General features: G+C 43.5%; 1 protein-coding gene across 6 annotated transcripts in view; it reads right to left on the bottom strand.

Annotated features, from left to right (window-relative positions):
• The window catches only part of LRP1B (LDL receptor related protein 1B), a 2,031,260-nt gene that overhangs the window by 977,999 nt on the left and 1,029,514 nt on the right, over positions 1-23,747 (bottom strand). For all 6 annotated transcript variants that reach the window (XM_068245873.1, XM_068245875.1, XM_068245874.1 and 3 more), the window contains exons 9-11: positions 19,533-19,704; positions 12,901-13,044; positions 5,312-5,548 (exon numbers count right to left, since the gene is read on the bottom strand). In XM_068245873.1, coding sequence (XP_068101974.1) covers positions 5,312-5,548; positions 12,901-13,044; positions 19,533-19,704 — 553 coding nt within the window. The remainder of the gene's footprint in view (positions 1-5,311; positions 5,549-12,900; positions 13,045-19,532; positions 19,705-23,747) is intronic.

The raw sequence follows: 23,747 nt of genomic DNA, 5'->3' as shown, positions 1-23,747 counted from the left end.
GAAAACTTTTTTTTTTTAATAATCTCTTAGAGTGAGGAGCATTGAGTTTCTATTTCCTGTACTTGTATTCTCACTGTAAATTAATTTTTCTTTTCTGTAGCTTTGCTAGGTGTTTGTCGATTTTATTCTAAAGTTACGGCTTTTAAATCATTAAATAGCAAAGTGATTGTTTCATTAGACAACATATTTGACAAGTATTGTAACACTAACAATGACAGTCAAACCATACCTCCAATTAGCCGGTGTGAAAAGCAGCATAAAAACACCATTAAAACACGGCGTGCTATATACCATTTACAAAAAAGAGGAATGCGGCTTTCGAATAAAGAAGACAAAAGGTGGCAAATAGGGACATTGTTCAGCAATCATTCCGGGACTTGTTTTCTGCAATTGCTGGGTCGATTTCTGTTTGCGGAAACCTGTGCCAGTTTAACCCTTCCGATGCTGCCACAATTTTTACTGTGGAAATAGTAGCAAACGGGATTGCATTTTAAAGGGGCTTCTCAGCTGTCCTTTAGGCCTCTTGCACACTGCAAGTGATTCCGATTCAGATTCAGCTTTTTAATCAGTTTTTGCATCCGATTCAGATTCTGATTTGCAGTTTGCTCCCTGCACACTGCAAATCGGAATCTGAATCTGATGTAAAAACTGATTAAAAAGCGGAATCTGAATCGGAATCACTTGCAGTGTGCAAGAGGCCTTAAAGCGGGATTGTCACCATAAAAATCAAATTTCAACAGCAACTGGTCTGAGTGTATTAAGTGAAAAAGATGCTAATCCTGCATTCAAAACTTTACAAACTTTTTCTGCCGTTATGATTTGGAGTTATCACATACTTAAGGAGCACTGGCCCTTTAGTAGTCAGTGCCAAACAGTTGTATGCTGGGGGTTCTTTGTATCTATAATATATTCCTCCTCTTTCATTTACTTCCCTGCCTAGCTGCTTATCTGAAACCTGATCCCCTGCTCACTTGTGTTTACAAGCAAGGCTGTGGTGACTCAGCGATTAGAGGAGAAAAGAAAAAAAAGAAAAAGGGCAGAAATGACATCAGGGTTAGCCTAACCCGTTGGCAAAAGTCATGGAAAGACAACAGAATGCTCTTCATTTACTATATAACATTCACTGAAATCAAAACACGGAAGGTACAATACATGTGTTATGTAAGCAGATCAAGTATTTACCGGTATCTACTTATTATGTGTTTTTTTTCCCCAGCATAGTATGGCTAATACTACTGCTTTAAAGAGGAACCCCAGTGAAAATAATGTAATGAAAAAAAGTTCTTAATTTTTATAATAATTAACCACTTGAGGCCCCAGCCTTTACCCCCCTTTAAGGACCAGCACTGTTTTTTTGTGATCTGTGCTGGGTGGGCTCTGCAGCCCCCAGCACAGATCAGGTGGCATGCAGAGCGATCAGATCGCCCCCCTTTTTTCCCCCCTATGGGGATGAGGTGCAGGGGGGGACTGATCACTCCGGTCGGCAGGCATGTTGCGGGATGGCACCTCAAAGCCCCCCTCCACGGCGAAATTCCCCCCCCTCCCTCTCCTACCTCTCCCCCCTGGTGATCCGCGCTGCACAGGACGCTATCCGTCCTGTGCAGCCTGTGACAGGATGTTCCCTGTCACATGGCGGCGATCCCCGGTCGCTTATTGGTCGGGGATCGCCGATCTGCCTTATGGCGCTGCTGCGTAGCAGCGCTGTTCAATGTAAACGAAGGAGACTGACGTCTCCTGTGTTTACATTTAGTCTGCGAGCCGCGATCAGCGTCTCGCAGGCTATTCACGGAGACCCGCTCCGTGATCTAACAGGAAGCGGCCTTTCCTGATTAATTAGGGAGGCACCTGGCGACGCAGATCTGCATCGCTGGTCCTCCAGCTACCACTTTGCAGCCGCACGGTATGAGTGTGTGGTCGGCAAGTGGTTAAGTATAAATGATTATGTATAAATGATTACGTAAATGATTTAGTCAGTGTTTGCTCATTGTAAAATATTTCCTCTCTCCGATTTACATTCTGAAATTTATCATATGGCAACATTTTTACTGCTGGCAGGTGTTGTCACTGGAAGGAGATGCTGCTTGCTTTTTTGGCAGTTGGAAACAGCTGTTATTTCCCACAATGCAACAAGGCTCCCACAGTGTGATGTCAGCACCTCAGTGCTGTGAGGCGCTGACATCACACTGTGGGAGGGGTTTCACCACAAAATCAACCATACAGAGCCCCCTGAAGATCTATTTGAGAAATGGTAAATATTACTCATGGGAAAGGGGGTATCAGCTACTGATTGAAATGAAGTTCAATTCTTGGTTACAGTTTCTCTTTAACTACCCTAGCGGTATGACTACTTCCAGAATTTATTATCTAAAAGCAATGCAATTTGTTTACAAACTAGATAGATCTGTGGCAGTCCTGCACATTACTCTCCTCCCATGGATCCAGCTCAGGGTTACCGCTCTGAGCTGGGGATTTCTGGCCCGAGCCGGTTACCAACCCACGGCTAAGGAGGTTAATGTGATTTTTTTTTGTTGGGTAGTAATGGGCTTAACCACTTCACCCCAAAGCAGTTTTTACCCTAACGGACAAGAGCGATTGCTCATCCCTTTCATTTGCCAATAGCTTAATCACTACTAACCACAATGAAATGATCTATATCTTGTTTTTTTCACCACCAACTAGGCTTTTTGGGGTTGATATTTGTTTTCAGTAATTACTTTATTTTCTATGCATTTTAAAGGAAAAAACAAGGAAAAAATTAACACTATTTCTCCAATTTTATCCCCTATAGTTTTAATATAAATACTGCTACTGTACATAAAACCCACACATTTTATCTGCCTATTTGTCCTGGTTATCACAAGATTTTAATAAAGTCCCTAGTAAAAAGTATGGTGACAATATAGTATTTGGAAATAAAGGTGTATTTTTTTCTATGGTGTTTTTTTTTCTCATTAATCTCACGTGCACGGGAATGCATGTGCATGCTTAGGAGTGCACACGTGCACGTGCACATCGGCAGCAGCACTGTCTGACTTATAAAAACATCCTTGAGCTGTTGAAAGGCTCTAGCATGACGTTTTTATAAGTCTGGTTGTCATTAAGTGGTTAAAAAGGAACTGTAGTGAAAATAACATCATAAATAAAATTGCTTATTTTGTACAATATTAAGTTATAGATTATTTAGTCAGTGTTTTCTGATTGTAAAATCTTTCCTCTCCCTGATTTGCACTCTGAAATTTATCACAGACAACAACATCTTTAGTTCTGCCAGGTGAATTTTATGAAATGTTCATTACTGAGAGTTCTATGCACAGAGGGAGATGCTGCTTCCTTGGCAGTTGGAAAAAGCTGTTATTTCCCACAATGCAACAAGGTTCACAGACAGGAAACAGTCAGGACCTAGGTCATGACATCACACTGTGGGAGGGGTTTCACCACAATATCAGCCATACAGACCCCCCTGATGGTCTATTCCAGAAAAGGTAAACATTTGTCATGGGAAAGGCGGTAACAGATACTGATTGGAATGAAGTTCAAACCTTGGTCAAAGTTCCTCTTTAAAGCACAAGTGTCAAAGTGCAGTGCTCATGGCAGTGTTCAGTATGGATAAAGAAATGGAGAAATGTGGTCCACTAGATGTACCACATTTTTCTTGATTCAGTCCCATCAATTATTTGAGCAGTGCCAAAAAATGTGTGAGGACCTCGGGCCTCGACCCTTGAAGACTGGAGTTCAACATCCCTGGTTCAATGAATATCTGACCCGAGACACAGCAACCTAAAGCAAACACAGGGAGATCTCAGAACACCTTGGGCCTGATTCACAAAGCGGTGATAACCCAGTTATCACGCCTAAAAGACTTTAGGCGTGATAACCTTTGCACCGCTGAGTTAGCACCACTTTGTGCTGGTGATCGCGCGCAAAGTCCCGCGCGCAAAGTTTTGCGCAAATTCCGCATGCAGGGCCCATAGGGTTTAATGGGGGCATCGCGCGCACTGCGTGCGGGAATTTGGCGCGAGTTTTTTCTTATCACGCCTAAACTGAGTTTCGGCGTGATAAAGGACTTTTCACTGGCGTGCAAACAGTTTGCACCGCTTTGTGAATCAGGCCCCTTATCTGAAAACTTAGTTTTGGGCCAGTAGCTCTGAAAGCCAAGGATCAGAACTAGCGATGATCATTAACCATGCAGCGATGTCAGAACAGCAGCTGAGGCTTAATCAGAACTATGCAGGGGGGCTAATCACATTCAGGAGCTGACAATTAATTGACAGCTGATTAATTAATCAAGCTGCTGGATTTATTAATTGGCAGGTGTTAAATCTGCAGTCCTGGTTCCTCCTACGAAAACCTCAGTTCCTGTTGAACCTAAAATTGCTGTTTCAACAAGTTTAATCATCTCCGCTTATCAGCACATTAACCGGTAAATTACCGTACCCTTTTTGTCCAAAAGTGTCATGGAGACCCTTCCAAATTCTTGTCACTTAACATATGTTTAAAGAGGAGTTGTCACCCATACTATCTCAGAAAAAAACACACACATATATATATATATACATACATGTATGTATATATATATATATATATATATATATAATTGCTCTACTTCCATAACATATGTATTGCACTGTCTATGTTTTGATTTTGGTGATTTCTCTAAAGTAAAAATAAGAGAAAATCCTAGGCATCTCCATTTTAATTGTGTCTATCTTGAAGCCAATCCTGATGTCATTTTCTCCCTTACTCTCCTCTGCCTGATTTTGTATGCATTGCCCATCCTCCTCCCAGTCTTCAGGCACACCCACCCAGCTCTACAATAGAAAGTGCATTGTCTTAGCATGAGGAATATTGGCCAATCAGAGAGGAACAGAGGTGTGGCAGGGGAAAACAGGGGGGAAAGAGGCTTCAGCCAATCATGCTGCATTAGTTAAGTCTGAGAGGAAAGTAAAGAAACAAAAAAAGACCACCCAGTATGCCCTGCAACTTCCTTTGTGTGGCAATGTACCAAATAATTTGATTTTTAGCTTTTGGATTGCCAGGTTAGCATCCTTATCACTTGTTTACCAGATAAAATGTAAAGAATTGATTTTATGGCCGACAGTTACGCTTAGGAAGAAAAGAAAACAACTCACACATTCACAATAGTAAGACTTTACACTTTTGCTTTGAACCCATTCTGTAAATTCAATCTCTCTCATATATATATAAAGTCTAACTTACTTTTATTAAAAACTAAAAAGTCCAAAGACATAACAGCAGGTTGTAGAATAAACCAGAGAAGAGGCATGAATGGTGTCAGGTGACACATACTCACCCTCTTTGAGGACAGTTTCCCTCCCAGTGCCATCGGTCTTCTGTCGACCAATGAGAAAGCTGGTGGTGTCAGCAAAATAAATATAACTAGATTCTGCATGGTAATCCAAGGCCCGTGGATTCACTAGGTTTTCTATTGGAAGCATGTATTCATCCGAGACTTTGGTGTTTAGATCCATTCCCCGAATGATTCCCGGTCTCCCTTTTCCATAAAACAGGAACAGTTCATTCTTCGGTTCTGCAAGAGGAAACAATGAGGACTAAACAGGAGCTCCTTAGAAGAAAAACACATTTCTGATTTTAAACAAGAAACAAGTGAAATCAACAAATGGAAATACTAGACAAAGTCAACAATATTCTAATAATTCCAATGGGCATGCAAATTGAATGCAAGTTATTTATAGTGGACGATGGCAAGAGCCGAAACTGGTCGGGCTGAGAGCGGGAATCATTTTCACATTCAGCGCTTACCAGAGTATCACTAGAGGGGGAAGTCCTTACTGCCAGAGGGCCCTAATTGGTGTTAGGACCCGCAGATGTAAGTGTCCAACTCTAACATATCTTGGATGTTTTATTGTTGAAAATATTAAGTTTTGCCTTGCAGTAAAGGGTGTTTCCCCCTATGTTTTTATTTTCCCGTGCATGATGACTCCTTGAGAGGTTAACATGGGAGAGGAGGACACCGAAATACAAGTTGCATGGGACATTCTCTTTATTATATGGATTGCTTACAAAAGATTCAGTGGTTAATCGTGTCTCATCATGACTAGCCCTACCATGAAGCTAACTGAATCATTTGATCCAAACAGCAAAATCTAGTGGGCGGTTTCAGTAGAAAATAATTACCTAGTCTAGTGCCATGTGTGCTCTCCTTTCCATCACACCCTATCTCCATGCAGCAGCTCCTGATGTTATGTGATATGGGGAATATGAGGGTGGTGAAATAGTAGCAGGTCCTCTTAGCACTGGGCACTTCCAATATGGGCAGTGTGTTGGTGTGGAATCCAGAATCTGGCCAAACTTCTTACTAAGGAAGGGGGAGGTCCTGGCTGCACTTGTTACCTGGTGGTAAGGGTGGTGGTGTGGTACACAGGACCCAACTTTACTTCTTATCAAATTGGGAAAAGGGGCAGATACTAGCCCCACTTCTTACCGGGAACGGGAGGGGGGAGGCTGGTGGGCTTGCTTCCAATGGCATAAATTCTAGAACTTGCCCTATATCTTATTAACCAATCATAGTGGCCACTGTAATACTTCTCTCCCCCCCCCCCCCCATGCAGAGTAGAGGGGAGCTCTGAAGGGTAGGAAGGTCAAAGCATGTACATAGGAAGTTGGAATGCCCCCACACAGGAGCCTAATTTGCATAGACATAGCATCTAACAAAAATGTACCTAAAAAAGAAGGCTCCTTCGATCATTTTGTTGGCGAAACATTGATAATGAAAGCCCATTCTTCAGGATATTGAGCGGACTGAAGTGCGGGGACGACTTGCTCCAGAGTAGGGCTCCATTGCTTTGTAGCATAGTGAGCATTACAAATCATGAGGTTTAGGCAGGGAGAGGACTATTAGATCAGACTTCTGCTGAGATGTAATCTAATGCGACACTCTAGCGACAATATTGACAGTGTAGGCCCAGCATCAGTCAAATTTCAGGGAAAATAACATACTAGTATGCTTTGGACTTGGCCAAGATTTGAACCTGGAATGTGAATGGTCCTTTCACACTACATCCTACATCCGTTGCATTATGGTGCAAGGGACAATATAATTGCATCACAACTGGTGAGGATTGTAGTGTGCTTATTTTGCTTACTTGGAATTTCATGTAAAATTTCACAAATATAATTGCCCGTAATAACACATTTAAAATTGAATTTGGCTTTGCGTAATCTATGCGCAAATTTCATATTATGAGAAATTACTAATTTTTGCAGTCATAATTTACTTTTTGCAAGAATTTTGAAAAAATGTTTGCAAAAACCCGAAGTGTCTACTGAGCATGCCCAATGCTGTTGCTTGCTGATCCCCATTAGGCAACATCTATCTGCCATCAGTCATATGTGACCCCCATGATACACCAGCAGTCATAGGTGTCCCTCAATATCAGCAAGAATTAATAAGTGGCACCTATATACGGTAGCAGTCATAGTGTTCTCCAATATCCTCTAGCATTAATAAGTGACCCCCAAAATACAAAAGCAATCATAGGTGGTCCCCAATATATACCTGCTGTCATAGGTAAACCCCAATAGCTACCCATGGCGCACACAGGGGGGGGGGGGGGGGTACCGATGCTTAGAATCCCCCTCCCCCCGCTATCCAGTGCCCCCCTCCCCCTTGTGTCCTGGCCGGCTGGGCAGTGGAGGATTATCACGCCACCAGCTGCTAAAGTGTAATGCGGGGAGAGAGACCAACATCACTCCTCCCTCTCTCTCCATCAAGTGTCCAGTCCATCCACACAGAGCGGCACCCTCCAGTCCACCTCCACAGAGTGGTACCCTCCTTCCTCCTCTCCCCCCAGAGTGGCACCCTCCTCCCTCCCACAGTGAGATCAGCAGTCATAGGGGTCCCCAATGTCCACCAGCAGTCAAAAGTTGCCTCCAGTAAGATGTGATACTCACATAGGGAGTATGAGTATGAGAAATACTCAGTATGAGAAATATGAGTATTTATTAAAGTATGTAATGTGAAACAGGGCGCTCCTACAGCAAGCTATAAGTAAATAAACAACCAATCATAGTGCATAATAAACAGCAGAGATAATGGCGATTTTCCTGATAATGTCCTATATTAAGAAAAAAGTCCACATGAATTCTTCTTCCAGCTTTGTTATGAATATTCACTTCAAACTTCCTGAATCATATGGTTAAAATTTACGCTCACCAGAGATGACAGCTGCCCCTCTCAGGATCAGCCAAAAGCGCCTCTGGCCCAGCCAGTATTTAATCAGGAGTCTCTTCCCTCCTCCGCTCTCACTCGAGTCATAAAAGATAGAAGAGACACTCCAATAGTGTAACACTGTATGTTACAGACAATTCAATTTCACCCGTGCTCCCGGTTTTACCAACTGCACCCAGTGCTCCACCACCGAATGATCAATAAAGCCTCTCACCACAGGATCTGGCTGACCCAGCAAAGACCAGCAATATTCGCTTCGTAAATGACACCAGGCGTAGCTTGCTGTAGGAGTGCCCTGTTTCACATTACAGTTTTTGCAGAGTGACACACACACTTTTTTCAGGTGCGATCCAGTTTAAGCTGTGTTATAGTGAGAGAAGAAAATATTTGAGGAGCGCACTTTTTAGGTTTAGTTTGTATTTAATAATTTATTAAAGTATGCCTCATAATTACAGTTATGAGCAAAATTATGAATTTACTGGAAATTGCACATTGTGATTTTGCACTGTAATTGTGAATTTTGATGCAAAATTACAATTGTGCACAATTCGAGCACAGCAACGGCGACAAAAACACTTTTCTCACGCAGGACCCAAAGCACTTGTCTCAGATCAGTACATAGTGATGTGTACAGGGGAAAAGTTATGTGAGCATAAATGCCAGACCAAACAGGTGGCTTTTTTTTTAGGTTTGATTTAAATGTGTCCAGGGTTGAAGCTGTCTTGATTAGGTTTGGCAAGGCAATCCACAGGGTACGGGCAGCATGACAGAAGGCTCAGGCTCCAATGGTTTTTAGTTGGACTCTGGGGGTGGACAACAATAATTGCAATGCAATGTAATTATATTCTTGTGTGTTTGCAGCGCGATGCAAATAATTCCATAGGAACAACGTAAAGCATGCTGTGCCTTAACAGACAAAGTAGCCACTAATTGTTGCGGTGTAAGCCTCTTTTGACTGAACTCCTCTACCGTATGCATCCCAGCCCTCCTGCTAATGTGCAATGTGACTTTTCAACACCATTGCAATACTATTTTTCAGAAATGTGCAATGAAACAATGACAGGTATGCAAGCCACTTTGCTGCCCACATATTCCAGTGAAGCCAGATATTCCGCTTGAAATCACTTAGTAGCATGAGATTAGAATCACTTGTGCCCTTTAGCCCTAAATATTGTTAGCAGCGTTATTTTGCATAAATAACGCCCTTTGTTTCCCTGCTGCAAACTCACACAGATTAATTAGAAATGTCTATTACAAGGACAACGCTGGATGTCATTAGATTACTGAACGAAAAATAAGAAGGGATTGTAATTAATCACTCCCCCCCTCCCAAGCAGTCCACTCGCCACAAACATGACGAATCATGTATGATAACTTTGTATCAAGTGTAAAATTGATAATATTGTGTTGCAGGCATTTAATTTAACAACTCATTAGATTTTAACTTTGATGTCATTTGTGATTAAATACAGCATTCATTAAGCATCTGGATGTGATGCAAGAAGCAAACACGGAAGTTTTCGGGACAGGAAAATGGATGGAGCACAATCTGTGCTTACAAAGCAGTTTAATCTGCACTACATCATCTTAGTTTTTCCTCATTTTCAATGGACGTTTAAAGCTAAAATAGGTGAAATGTGGGAAATCCTCTACAAATGTGCCAACCAGTGATACCTGACTGGCCAGTATGTAGCCTTTTACACTCTATAATTTACATTTAACAGGGAATGTAAGAGAGTCACGTAGCACTTAAAATGGGATTATACTCCCAAAACCAACATTTCAGTAACTCATTTCAGTTTCATAAAAGAACATTTGAAAAACTTTCCAAGTATTCCCTGTAAGTAAAAATGTTTATTTTCACATTTTTCTTATCTGGTCATCGGCAAAGGCAAGAATCTACCTGTGCCTGTGTCCTCAGTCTGCACCCCCTCCTTTTTTGCTGAAGTGACTCAACTGTTGCCAGGGTGATGTGTCTATTCAGCTGAGGTAGCGGTGCAGAGTGAAGCCACAGGTAGAGAGCTTCAGCTGGCAATGATTGCATTCCCTGATGACCAGAGATAAGCCAGCTTCTGCTCCTTTTTGCAGTGAAAATAAACGATTTTACATACAGGGAATACTTCCAAATGTTTTCTTCTGTAACTAAGAGTAGTTACTGAAATTTTAATTTTGGGAGTATAATGCCACCGGTTCGAGACTGCCAATAGTTAAAACTATGCTACACTTGTCCGGGCCTAAGCCTGATGCGGTGTAGTTTTAATGTCGGTTGTTCCCATGCACGGGACGCAATAGCGCATCTCTGCCAACACAAATCTCTGCTGTCTAAAATGAGCATAGTTACATACATCGGTCAGGAGCAGTTTTCATTGGAACCTGACCGCCTGATCACTGTGAGCCAATCCCTAACCCCCTCCCACCCACCACCACCAACTCTCCTCGAATAAAAGAAAACATCAACTGTACACCAGTCGCATGAAACTAAGCCACAAAGAGTAACAGAAAATAAGACAAAGAGGTCTACTAATAACTAACACATTTAGTACCCTGGGGTAGATACCATCTGGGCCAGGTGCCTCTTCTATCATGATTTGTCGCACAAGGATATTAATAAAAATGAAATGCTATAGCTTGTATAGTGTGTATTTCCTGTAGGACTCAAAGCACTTGAGAGCTGCAGTTAATTAAGCCAAGCACAGTAGGTCACACAGAATTGTTCAGGAATCTTGCCCAAGAACTCCTTACTGATTGGGTTATCATTTTAACTCTGGTCTCCTACATCAAAATTTGTTGAACTTCAGTTCAAATTGAGTCACTCTTCATAATGCGGACATTGATAATTATGAACATGAACATTATAATTAGTGCAGAAACTCCAAAGCACTTAAAGCAGCAGTGACAGCCATACTATCCCAGATGTTTTTTTTTAAAGTAGATAAATACTTGGGGCTTGATTCACAAAGCAGTGCTAACCTACTTAGCACGTCTAAAGTCTTCAGACGCGCTAACCAGGGTGCTAAGTAGGTTAGCACCAGATTTCTCAATCAGATCGCGCGCTAACTTTGCGTGTGCAAAGTTTTACGCGCGCTAAGTCCCATAGACTTTAATGGGCACTTCGCGTGGAGCGCCCTGCGCTCTGTGCAGTACGCGCGTAAGGTTTTACGCGCATAAAGTTTTATGCGCGAAAAGCTTGTTTAGACGTGCTAAGGGGGTTTTCACAGGCGTGCTAACAGTTAGCACCGCTTTGTGAATCAGGCCCTTGTTCTACTTACATAACATATGCAGTGTATTTTCTAAGTTTTTATTTCAGTGAATTTTATACAGTATATTAACCACCTTAGCGGTATGGACGAGCTCAGCTCGTCCATTACCGCCAGAGGGTGCCGCTCAGGCCCTGCTGGGCCGATTTTCATGAAATAAAGAGCAGCACACGCAGCCGGCACTTTGCCAGCCGCGTGTGCTGCACGATCGCCGCCGCTCTGCGGCGATCCGCCGCGAGCAGCGGCGAAAGAGGGTCCCCCCAGCCGCCTGAGCCCTGCGCAGCCGGAACAAATAGTTCCGGCCAGCGCTAAGGGCTGGATCGGAGGCGGCTGACGTCAGGACGTCGGCTGACGTCCATGACGTCACTCCGCTCGTCGCCATGGCGACAGGAGAAGCCAAACACGGAAGGCTGCTCATTGCGGCCTTCCGTGTTACTTTTGGCCGCCGGAGGCGATCAGAAGAACGCCTCCGGAGCGCCATCTAGTGGGCTTTCATGCAGCCAACTTTCAGTTGGCTGCATGAAATAGTTTTTTTTTTATTTAAAAAAAACCCTCATGCAGCCGCCCTGGTGATCTTAATAGAACACCAGGGTGGTTAAATAGAGAATTCTGTTTCAAGCATTTGTCATCTTAATTCCCTCTGACTGAAGCCAAAACTGATGTAATTTCCTCCCTTACTGTTTTTTTTATTTCCTTCTAGAAACTGTACTGTCATAGCTAGCTTGCTTTGTAAACACATGTGAGCACGGCATAGCTCAGATTTCAGCAGCTCACTGACCTGTCCTCATCCAATCAGTGAGGAGCAGGAATGTGTGAGGTGAGATGACAAGCTTCCTTCTCCTCAGGAATGTATCAAATAGAGTCAGGCTGGCTGAGATAAGATTTATTACAGCAGAAACACTTCTGAAAAGATTGGAGTGCTTGCCATGAAAGGTTAAAGATGCAGGCTAATGCACAAAGTGCAGTGAATAAATGTAATTTCATTTTGTGGCCGACAATCCCACCTTAAATGACCCTTCCACAGCTGTTCAGTAAGCAGAGGCGTAGCTAAGGAGCTGTGGCCACAACCTCTGCAACCCCTATTGCTACGCCGCTGTCAGTAAGCCTGCACCTATTCAGTAGGAGACCTTGGGCAAGGCTCCCTAACACTGCTACTGCCTATAGAGCACATCCTAGTGGCTGCAGCTCTGGCGCTTTGAGTCCGCCTGGAGAACGTGTGTGTGTGTGTGTGTGTGTGTCACAGTTGCACTGAAAGAATGTAACCCCTTCCTAGAGGGCTTCTAAAATGAACAGAATTGTTATATGTGTGAACAGTTTTACCAAGCATTTCCCACGATGGTAATTCCACGCTTAGGTCTGCTTGTCCCATAAATTAAGCATCACCCAGGTGTCCATCTCCCTCCATATGTCAGAGTGTATGGCGGTTCTACGTACTTTTGCAGGACCTTCCATCGCCTGCCAAGCTGAATCCGGTCTTGCAGCGACAGGTCCTGGTCTTGTAGCTGGATCCGAGTAGACAGATGTGGGAGCAGCCCCCCGGCCAGCCATCTGCGCTGATTTCACATGCGTGGCTCCTGCCTGTAACCAATCGTGGCAAAACATCATTGCACAAATTGCCTTGCCAAAATAAACATTATTTACTTTAGCATGAGAGAGTCCCTGACAACAAAATTGATCTTATTTTACCTTTAACTGCCTTAATTGTTCTTCATGAATTAAACATATTAGAGGAGTCAAAGCAGCACATTTAAAGTTTTTGAGCGCTAAAGGAAAGAAAATACTTGTATGATGATGCAGCTCAACATGCTTTTTTTTTGTTTGTTTAAACTTTTGAGCAGGGAAGAGGTTAAAGTAAATGCAAATAACCTTGAGTTGATTCACATTTATGCAAATCTTTATGCAAATTTGTGCAGCTTGAAAATGAACCAATCAAATTTTACCTCAGCAGGATTAGATTGGTTCATTTTCAAGCTGCATAAATTTGCATGAAGATTTGCATACATTTATATCAACTCAAAGTTATTAGAGGCTCCGTAAACTGAAGAAAATATACATTTGGCAGACGTCTCTCTATCCTGGACGTCTCTGTTAGGGCCGATCCTGGGGGGCTTCTTTTTTGTACATTGTTATTATTATTATTATTAATAAAGTTATATAGTTATACATTTACATAAAATATCCAACCAAATGATTACAATACATATATCCCACATAGATGAAGACAACAAATAATTATTCAAATTATCCTCTCTCAAACATAGTAGCCTGTTCTTAGAGATGAGCGTAATGGCGTAATTACGATTTCGCGAAATTTCGCGTAATTAGTGTAATTACGTTTATGGCCGTAAGTACATAATCGTAATGAAGAAGGATTTCGCGAAATTTCGGGTAAGCGTAATTTTTGCGTAATTTTCGCATTGCAACGGGTGTTACAAAATTAATGCGTATGGCCATGCTCCCGAAGCGGAAAAGTTGACGCATGGATCAATGTTAGGTAGCCGCCGACTTTAAAGGTTAATAGCAAAGCCTGCTTAAAGTTTAGGAACAACAAATTCCCAGGGTATATTAAGGGGATCAGTGGGAATAAGAGGAAAACATTTTTTTTCAAAAAGACCTTATAGTTTTTGAGAAAATCGATTTTTAAGTTTCAAGGGCGAAAATGTCTTTTAAATGCGGAAAATGTCAGTTTTTTTTGCACAGGTAACAATAGTGTATTATTTTCATAGATTCCCCCAAGTGGAAAGAGTTTTACTTACTTCGTTCTGAGTGTGGGAAATATAAAAAAAAAACGACGTGGGGTCCCCCCTCCCAGACCTCTTTAACCCCTTGTCCCCCATGCAGGCTGGGATAGCCAGAATGCGGAGCACCGGCCGCGTGGGGCTCCGCACCCTGACTATACCAGCCCGCATGGTCCATGGATTGGGGGGTCTCGGAAGGGGAGGGGCAGCCAAGCTTTCCCCTCCCCCTCCGAGCCCTTGTCCAATCCAAGGACAAGGGGCTCTTCTCCACCTCCGATGGGCGGTGGAGGTGGAGGCCGCGATTTCCTGGGGGGGGGTTCATGGTGGAATCTGGGAGTCCCCTTTAAAAAGGGGTCCCCCAGATGCCCACCCCCCCTCCCAGGAGAAATGAGTATAGAGGTACTTGTACCCCTTACCCATTTCCTTTAAGAGTTAAAAGTAAATAAACACACAAACACTTAGAAAAAGTATTTTAATTGAACAAAAAACATAACCACGAAAAAAGTCCTTTAATATTCTTAATTAACCATTAACCTCCTTGCCGGTTATCCCGAACACAGTTCGGGGTAACCTGCGCAGGAGGATTTCTCAGGCTCCGCTGGGCCGATTTGCATAATTTTTTTTTTGTTACAAGCAGCTAGCACTTTGCTAGCTGCTTGTAACTTGCGATCGCCGCCGCTCGCCGCCGATTCACCGCTACCCGCCGCGCCGAGCCGCCCCCCCCCGCCCCAGACCCCTGCGCAGCCTGGCCAATCAGTGCCAGGCAGCGCTAAGGGGCGGATCGGGGTTCCCTCTGACGTCACGACGTCCATGACGTTGGTGACGTCATCCCGCCCGGTCGCCATGGCGACCGGGGAAGCCTTGCAAGAAATCCCGTTCTCAACGGGATTTCTTGCATACTCTGATCGCCGAAGGCGATCGGAGTAGGTAGGGGGATGCCGCCGCTCAGCGGCTATCATGTAGCGAGCCCTTGGCTTGGCTCGCTACATGATTTAAAAAAAAAAAAAAAAAAAGGGCGGCGCTGCCTCCTTGCCGGGTTTTTTAGACCGGCAAGGAGGTTAATACTTACCTGTCCCTTTAAATAAATGATCCCTCGAAATAGCCTCGGAAATGTTCTATCAGTTACAATGTAACAAAGTTATTACAATGTAACAACTTTGTTACATTGTAACTACGCCGCACCCGACGTCACTCGCCGCTCAGCCGCCGCAGCATACACTTACGCGTCCGTGCAGGACGCTAAGTCCACGCAGCTCCCGCTGTCCACCCCGCCCACATCTGTCACCCACATGTGAGTGACATGTGGGTGACATGTGGGTGACATGTGGGAGAGGCGGGGAGGGCAGCGGAGCCGGCGGGGACTTAGCATCCTGCACGGACCCGACAGAGCTCTGAGCTATATAGCTCAGAGCTCTCTAAAGCATCTTTGTATTTTGGCTCCAAGGAGCCCCATTGGTCCTTAGCAGACCAATGGGGTTCCTTCTGATTTGAAGGAACCCCATTGGTCTGCTAAGGACCAATGGGGCTCCTTGGAGCCAAAATACAAAGATGCTTTAGAGAGCTCTGAGCTATATAGCTCAGAGCTCTGTCGGTCTGTGAAGCGCAGACGCGTATGCGGCGGCGGCGAGTGACGTCGGGTGCGGCGTAGTTACAATGTAACAAAGTTGTTACATTGTAATAACTTTGTTACATTGTAACTGATAGAACATTTCCGAGGCTATTTCGAGAGATCATTTATTTAAAGGGACAGGTAAGTATTAATGGTTAATTAAGAATATTAAAGGACTTTTTTCGTGGTTATGTTTTTTGTTCAATTAAAATACATTTTCTAAGTGTTTGTGTGTTTATTTACTTTTAACTCTTAAAGGAAATGGGTAAGGGGTACAAGTACCTCTATACTCATTTCTCCTGGGAGGGGGGGTGGGCATCTGGGGGACCCCTTTTTAAAGGGGACTCCCAGATTCCACCATGAACCCCCCCCCCCCCCCCCAGGAAATCGCGGCCTCCACCTCCACCGCCCATCGGAGGTGGAGAAGAGCCCCTTGTCCTTGGATTGGACAAGGGCTCGGAGGGGGAGGGGAAAGCTTGGCTGCCCCTCCCCTTCCGAGACCCCCCAATCCATGGACCATGCGGGCTGGTATAGTCAGGGTGCGGAGCCCCACGCGGCCGGTGCTCCGCATTCTGGCTATCCCAGCCTGCATGGGGGACAAGGGGTTAAAGAGGTCTGGGAGGGGGGACCCCACGTCGTTTTTTTTTATATTTCCCACACTCAGAATGAAGTAAGTAAAACTCTTCCCACTTGGGGGAATCTATGAAAATAATACACTATTGTTACCTGTGCAAAAAAAACTGACATTTTCCGCATTTAAAAGACATTTTCGCCCTTGAAATTTAAAAATCGATTTTCTCAAAAACTATAAGGTCTTTTTGAAAAAAAAAATTTCCTCTTATTCCCACTGATCCCCTTAATATACCCTGGGAATTTGGTGTTCCTAAACTTTAAGCAGGCTTTGCTATTAACCTTTAAAGTTGGCGGGTTTTTAAGGCTGGTTTCACAGTGGGACGTTACAGGCGCACGTTAGAGCAGCCTGTAATGCAGCCCACCGCACAGTAATGAAAAATCAATGAGGCTGTTCACAGTGCGGACGTTGCGTTACATTGTAACGCTGCGTCACAAGACAACGTACTGCATGCAGTACTTTGGACGCGGTTGAGCCGCGTTAGACTGCTTGCACATGCTCAGTAATGTTGGGGAGGAGCGGAGAGCGGCCAGGCACATGGCTAATTATTATGCACTGCACGTTGTGACGTGCAGTGTTTACATCCTGGAGCAGCCGCTCTGTGCGGCGATTGGCCGGCGGGACCACGTGATGCCGCATGCGCACAAGAGTGCGCATCACGGCATCACTGACGCCAGAGTGAGCTGCACAACGCGGCTCACTCTGACGTCCAGATCTAGCACCACCAGGCGTTCCGTTAGGGAGACGTTATGCGACCTTAACGCCCCCTCTAACGCAACGTCCTGGTGTGAAATTAGCCTAAATGTTTACATTTTTCCTTTGAAACTTTAACATCGATTTTCTCAAAAACTATAAGGTCTTTTTGAAAAAAATTTTTTACTCTTATTCCTCCTGATCTCCTTAATATATTCTCCAAATTTGAGGCTCTTAGCATTTAAGGGGGCTTTGCTATTAACCCTTAAAGTCGGCGGCTTTTTTATATTATACGGAGCGTTACGGTTTAACGCGAAATTACGGTAGCGTTTAATGCGAAATTACAGCATGAACGAAACGTGAAATTACGCGTTGAAAATTACGCTTACGGTATTTTCAATTGCGATTTTAATGGCAATTACGCTACTGTAATTTCGCAACGTAATTGCAAATTTCGCATGCGTAATTTTAGTAATGCGAAATTACGAAAATTTCAGCTCAACTCTACCTGTTCTCCATATTAATTAAAAATTAGGCCTTTTGGTTGGATTCCTATATTCCTGTATATGTGTTTCTTATGACCTCCCCTTCAGGTCAAGAGAGACACACAGTGCTGCAGGTCAAGAAAAAGAAAGAAAAGAAGGAAAATATAGAACAGAGGGGGACAAAACAAAACAAAAGAAAAAAAAAACACGTTTCCCCACAAATATATATTATATATACACACACACATATATACACACATCTAACCACAATCGAACAGCTGAGACGTTGGGTTTTAGATGCTATATATTACACTCCAGATTCCCCACTGTAAATATATGCATACACTGCTAAGTGCCTGTCTGTATGTGTATCCCTGGACCTACACAGAGTCTCTCTCTAAAATCAAGCCAAGGTGACCATTGTCCAGAAAACGTGTCTCCCCTATTGTGTGCCGATAATACCAATTCCTCCATTCTCATGGTGCAGTTCATTGCATCTGCTAGCTCCGAGTCCAACTCCCCCAGATCTATATCTTCTTTCCAATGTTTAGCAATTACATACCTAACTGACCCCATAATATGGCCAAGAGTTGACATCTTTACATAACTAAGTTTACCAGGGAACATAGACAGTAAAGCTACTTCTGGAGAATGGTCAATCTGAGATGGATTCATCTCCTCATACCACCTAAAGGCCATTTTCCATGAACTGAACTCGAAATGGAGGACTGACTCGGTCAGTGATTTTTTTCCATTCATATTTCGAGAACTATTTTCCAATGTGGAGATGATATTTTCAAAGGGATTGGGTGTAATATTACCAAGAATATACATTTTTGACAGAACATGTTCTGGTCTGGATTCGCCCACACACAAGTTCTCGAACTTCGAACAATCCCTTCATGTCCCACGGGCCAGCTTGAAAGAATTAACATAGCTATGTAGTTGATGGTATTGGAGCCAGCTCGGTGACCAAGAGCTCACCTTGCTAATCTCCCTCAAGTTAGCAATAGAAGGTAGCATTCCGTCCACCAAAACCGTCTTCAGCTGGCGCCAGTCTCCCCTAGAGAAACCCAGGAAGGTTTCGGCTCCAACCGCCATCCTGGCGGGCTTCTGGTGGTGTTGCATTTATCTAATGCGTTTGCCATCAATTCCCATTGTTCAGTAAATACACCTCACATTCTGACCCCAACAAAAGGGACATAAAAGTGCTGTGGTAAGCCAATACAGGATGTTACATGTAGCATCCAGGAAGAAATGAGATTATAGGTTTGAGCACAGCGTTTGTGTGTGATGTTAAAAGCCGGTGCCGAAAGCTGTCCATGCATTTGAATGGTCAGAACTTAATTGACTAGTGCCCTGTCGTTTGACGCTGCTTAAACTCCCATGTGTACTGGTCCTTAAAGAGAAGAGAAAATTGGCTTCAGAAACAAATACTTACCAAAGGAGAAGAAAGCCTCTGGATCCTGAGGCTTCCCTCATCACCCTCTAGTCTTCTGCCGCTTGCCGGGACCCTCCTGTTGATTGGGGCTATACTCCTATGCTGGCCGAAGCAAGGCTCACTGCACAGACACAACCATACTCACGTAATTGCAGCATGGCCATATGCATGCTGGGAGAAGAGCATGGCCCTAATCAGATTACCAACAATCCCTTGTTGATAATCTTTGGGTGGTCCACACTCAGCTATGGGGGACCTGACTGAGGATGCTGAGTGAAGGCTCATTAAGACCCAGAGGCTTCCTTTCCCCTTACGTATTTGATTTGTACCCAAGCTTCGGCTTTGGTACACTTTAAGAGAATTCAAATTACATGGGCAGTATTTCATAGGTTTTGTAATAAACTTCAGCTTTAGTAGAAACACAATGTTATACAGGAACAACATGCTATGATTCTTAGAAAGCTCTTACCGGTTGGCTGGGTGCGCTTATGGTAAATCTTTAGCCCCCGGGCGTTATCCATGGTTAACAAGGACTGCGTGTCGGAACTGTTGAATCTGTTGATCTTTAGGATGTTTCCATTGTCGAGGTTGGTGGCGTATAAATAATTTTCAAATAAAGATAAACTGTACACTTGACTAACCTTTAAAAAAATAGAAAGAAATGGTTTTATCCTGAGAGCATATATAAAAGTGTGTTCATTTAAGATAAAAGAGGAAAGCTAAACGTAAGAAAAAGACATGTTTCCATAAATGTACAGTATAAGGTTACTTATGTTTAAGATTATTTTGTACTGTCGTTCAACTGTTATTTCTTGCCCATTTGCTAAAGAATAAATGAATATGACTGTGGTTCCGAGGTCATCTGTTTTTTCATAAAATTTTGTGTTCTCAAGTTACATATCTTTAGTTATTCCTTGTTTTTTTCCATATTGAATTCATTTTTCACCAGCTATACTCCTTCCAAATACTTTCCATATAATATTTTTGTGTAATTAGTCAGGCAAGTTATTTTGGCATCTGCCTTTCACATCCTGGTCTGTGTAAGGCTCAGAGTATATTCACTGTAAGTTTATTCTCTATAATTTAAAGGGAACCTTAAAGAGACACTGAAGCCCCTGCAAAATCTACGACCAACTTGGCCATAGATTTTCCTGCTCCTAGAGGTGAAGGAAGACTGAGAGGGGCGGGGGAGAGGCGGAGATACGCGCTGACAGATGTGCGTGAGGCAGAGCTGCAGCGGTTAGCCCTGTCTCAATGCGGAAGAGATCCCCGGCAAGGATGGAGGGGATTTGGGGGGTAAGGGACCCCCGTTGTGCGGCGCGATAGCGGCGGTTTAGCAGGGGCACACATGTCCCTGCTGAATATAAGAGAAGAAGCGAGTTTTATACTCGCTTCAGATTCTCTTTAACTCAGAGGGATATGGATGTTTCCTTTTGAACAATACCAGTTGCCTGGCAGTCCTGCTGATTACTTTGGCGGCAGTAGTGGCTGAATCACAGACCTGAAACAAGCATGCAGCTAATCCAGTCTGACTTCAGTCAGTGCACCTGATCTGCATGCTTATTCAGGGGCTGTGGCTAAAAGTATTAGAGACACAGGATCAGCAGGAGAGTCAGGCAACTGGTTTTATTTGAAAAGGAAAAACCCATATCCTTTTCAGTTTAGGTTCCCTTCAAAGTGGTCTGAAACTCCGAAATAACATTCGATAAAAATGTGTTTTCCTACTTGTTATTACTCATATAGTTATCATAAAATGTAAACCCCTTTTTTGTGCAATAGGTCTATTTATGTCCCCAAACTTTTTTTTTTTTTTACACAGTAATAAGTCTATCTCAGCATGCAAATAAAAAAAAAGCTTCCTATTTCAGAAAAGATAAGGACACTATGACCAGATGGTAATTGAACCCCACCCTTCCACCCCCTCTGAAGAGTTTGCACAATGTTGTAAAAGTCTGTTGTCTAGGTGTTTTTTTCTGTGGGAGGGACAGTAAGTTGTGGCACCAGAGGGGCTAAAGCTGAAGTCAACACTAATCGGGGTGAAAAAAAATAAATAAAAGGGTAGAAGGGATGTCACTTTTGGCATCACAAAGAAACAGTAAAGATGGAAACTAGCAGAAATATTTTCTTTATTTATATCACATTTCTCCTAAATCTGACAGCGAACACTAAATACAGGATAGGCAAGCTAAATAAGTAACTTCTCATAAAAGTGGCCATACACTGGTCGATTTGCCATCAGATTTGACCAACAGATAGATCCCTCTCTGATCGAATCTGATCAGAGAGGGATCGTATGGCCACCTTTACTGCGAACAGATTGTGAACCGATTTCAGCCTGAAACCGTTCACAATCTGTGGTGGTGGTGGTGCTGCCGCCGCTCCCCCTCCCCCCACATACATTACCTGCTCCGCCGGCGCGAGTCCCCGCTGTCACTGCTGTCTTCTTCTCCGCTCTGGTCTCCGGCATGCTTCACTTCTTCCTGCCCGGCAAGAAGTTTAAACAGTAGAGCACTCTCTACTGTTTAAACTTCCTGCCGGGCAGGAAGAAGTGAAGCATGCCGGAGACCAGACCAGACCAGAGCGGAGAAGACAGCAGTGACAGCGGGGACTCGCGCCGGCCGGAACAGGTAATGTATACCAGCTGTATTGCGTCGGTCATCGGGTATTCGAACGCCGCTATCGACGCACTCCCGACCCGCCGGTGATCGAGAAAAATCTTCCACATGGATAGAACGTCGGGAATCGATCGATCGAACGCCGGGAATCGATCTATTTCAGACAGAAATCGATTGTTCTGTCAGCGGGTGTGCGCTGCGATTTCACAGCCGATTCGATCACTGTGATCGAATCGGCCGTATATCGGCGGGAAAATTGTTAGGTGTATGGGCCCCTTAAGATGATATTTTGGTTCACTTAATATGGAGTTTCATCCCACTTTAACCTCTTCATACCATGGGCAGAAAGGTATAAATGCACATGCCCTTTGGCAGAATGGATGTTTATATAAAAGTCCTATTTGCGCTAAAGGTGTACAAATAGGACATTTATAATGCGCCAACTGTGTCACCCCCCAAAAGAAAACCTCACATCAAAATGATCCAAAAACTTGACCACCCCCAGAGTCTGACTAAAAAAACCTTTTGAGCCAGAGCTTTCTGTCATGCTGCTCCTACCCTGTGGAATGCCTTGCCAAACTTAATCAAGGCAGCTCCAACCCTGGACACGATTTACATCTGAAAAGCCACCTGTTTGGCATTTATGAACACATAACTTTCCCCCTGTACACATGTAGTCTTTTGAGAAAATCTTATGCGTTTTGGGTCACATGGGAGAAAAGTGCTATTGTTATAATCATCCATTTTGCAGGGAGTGGGTACATTTTTACCATGCAATGGAATTTGTGAAGATGTCGCTTGGCATTACATAGTAGTTGTATACCATGGCCAACTGCTGAGAGGATGCAATCACATCCTACCTCGTGCGTCCCAAAGAACTAAGCAAAATAATCACAATCTGAAATCCTTCGGCTTAGTAAATAACCCTGTAATTGTGAGATCCGGTAAGTGGATTTCTATTCAGTGTACTCTATTCTTAGCCTAGTCATTATAAATTTACTGGTTATTTTCTTCAGACTGGACTTAAAGATGACTATTTGAAGATGCAAATTACAATTCTGAGAGAGGATTTGACTAAACGCATTCTGCTGTATCCTCGTCCTAATGATGGGGTTATTCAAGGTAAGACATTTACAAAACAAACAGGTTGTGGAGCTCATTTTCAAGAGGAAATTAGACGTTCCTGGAAGGAGCCCTCATTGGTATTTATACAACAGTATTCTCATAAATAAATCAGCGCCAAATAATGCAGCACTTGTGCCCACTTCAAGCTAATGCAAATTACTTGTCTACGTCTCTCCCTGGCAGCCTAGGTTTGGCTGCGGACATATGTTCTAACGGATTTATGCCAATCATAAATAATAACTGTATGACACATTTACCCATTACCCATTTCTTAGGATGTATGCAAACCAAGATCTGATCACTGTGGACAAGTGACCACCACATAAACAATGGCTGTAGTAGTGATGTCATTTCCTGTCAGCTAAAAAATGCTAGAATACCAGAGAAATTGCAGGCCAAAACCCCCAAAAAGTCAAAACCAAGAGCCAATAAAGTGGTAGGTTTTGACAACTGGAATAGTTGGTAATGCATATACAGTAGAGACCTGGTTATCTGGAACTCAAGTATTCAGCAATTTCAACCAACCAGCACAAATCGCCAACACTACTCACTGTGGGGAAGGCCAACTTGTGGGCTCTGTTGTGCTTTAAGACTGGGTTCCACAGTTTCCTCAAGGTTAACCTCCCTGGCGTTATGAGATCTGCAGCAGATCCTGCATATAACTCATTCAGGCATGAGATTACTGCTCTGAGCTGTGGGTTTTCGTCCCGAGCCTGACTCGGGATTACTCCTAAGGAGGTTAATATACTTTTAATTACTGTATTTTTACATTTAACCCATTAGCAGCGTCAACAAAAGTTATCTCGTTTGCGATAAGTGCACGGCTTGTGACCTCAGTTGGCAGAACTCGTTGTGCTGTAAATTCTTGGAATGCGTTATTCCCTCTCTATTTGCAGAAAATATAGAAACTGAAAGCAGAAGTCCTGTGTTATAGTTTAACACTG

This window comes from Hyperolius riggenbachi, chromosome 7 (genome assembly GCF_040937935.1).
Source record: "Hyperolius riggenbachi isolate aHypRig1 chromosome 7, aHypRig1.pri, whole genome shotgun sequence".
Taxonomy (NCBI): Eukaryota; Metazoa; Chordata; class Amphibia; order Anura; family Hyperoliidae; genus Hyperolius; species Hyperolius riggenbachi.
This window is presented reverse-complemented; position numbering and strand designations above follow the sequence as displayed.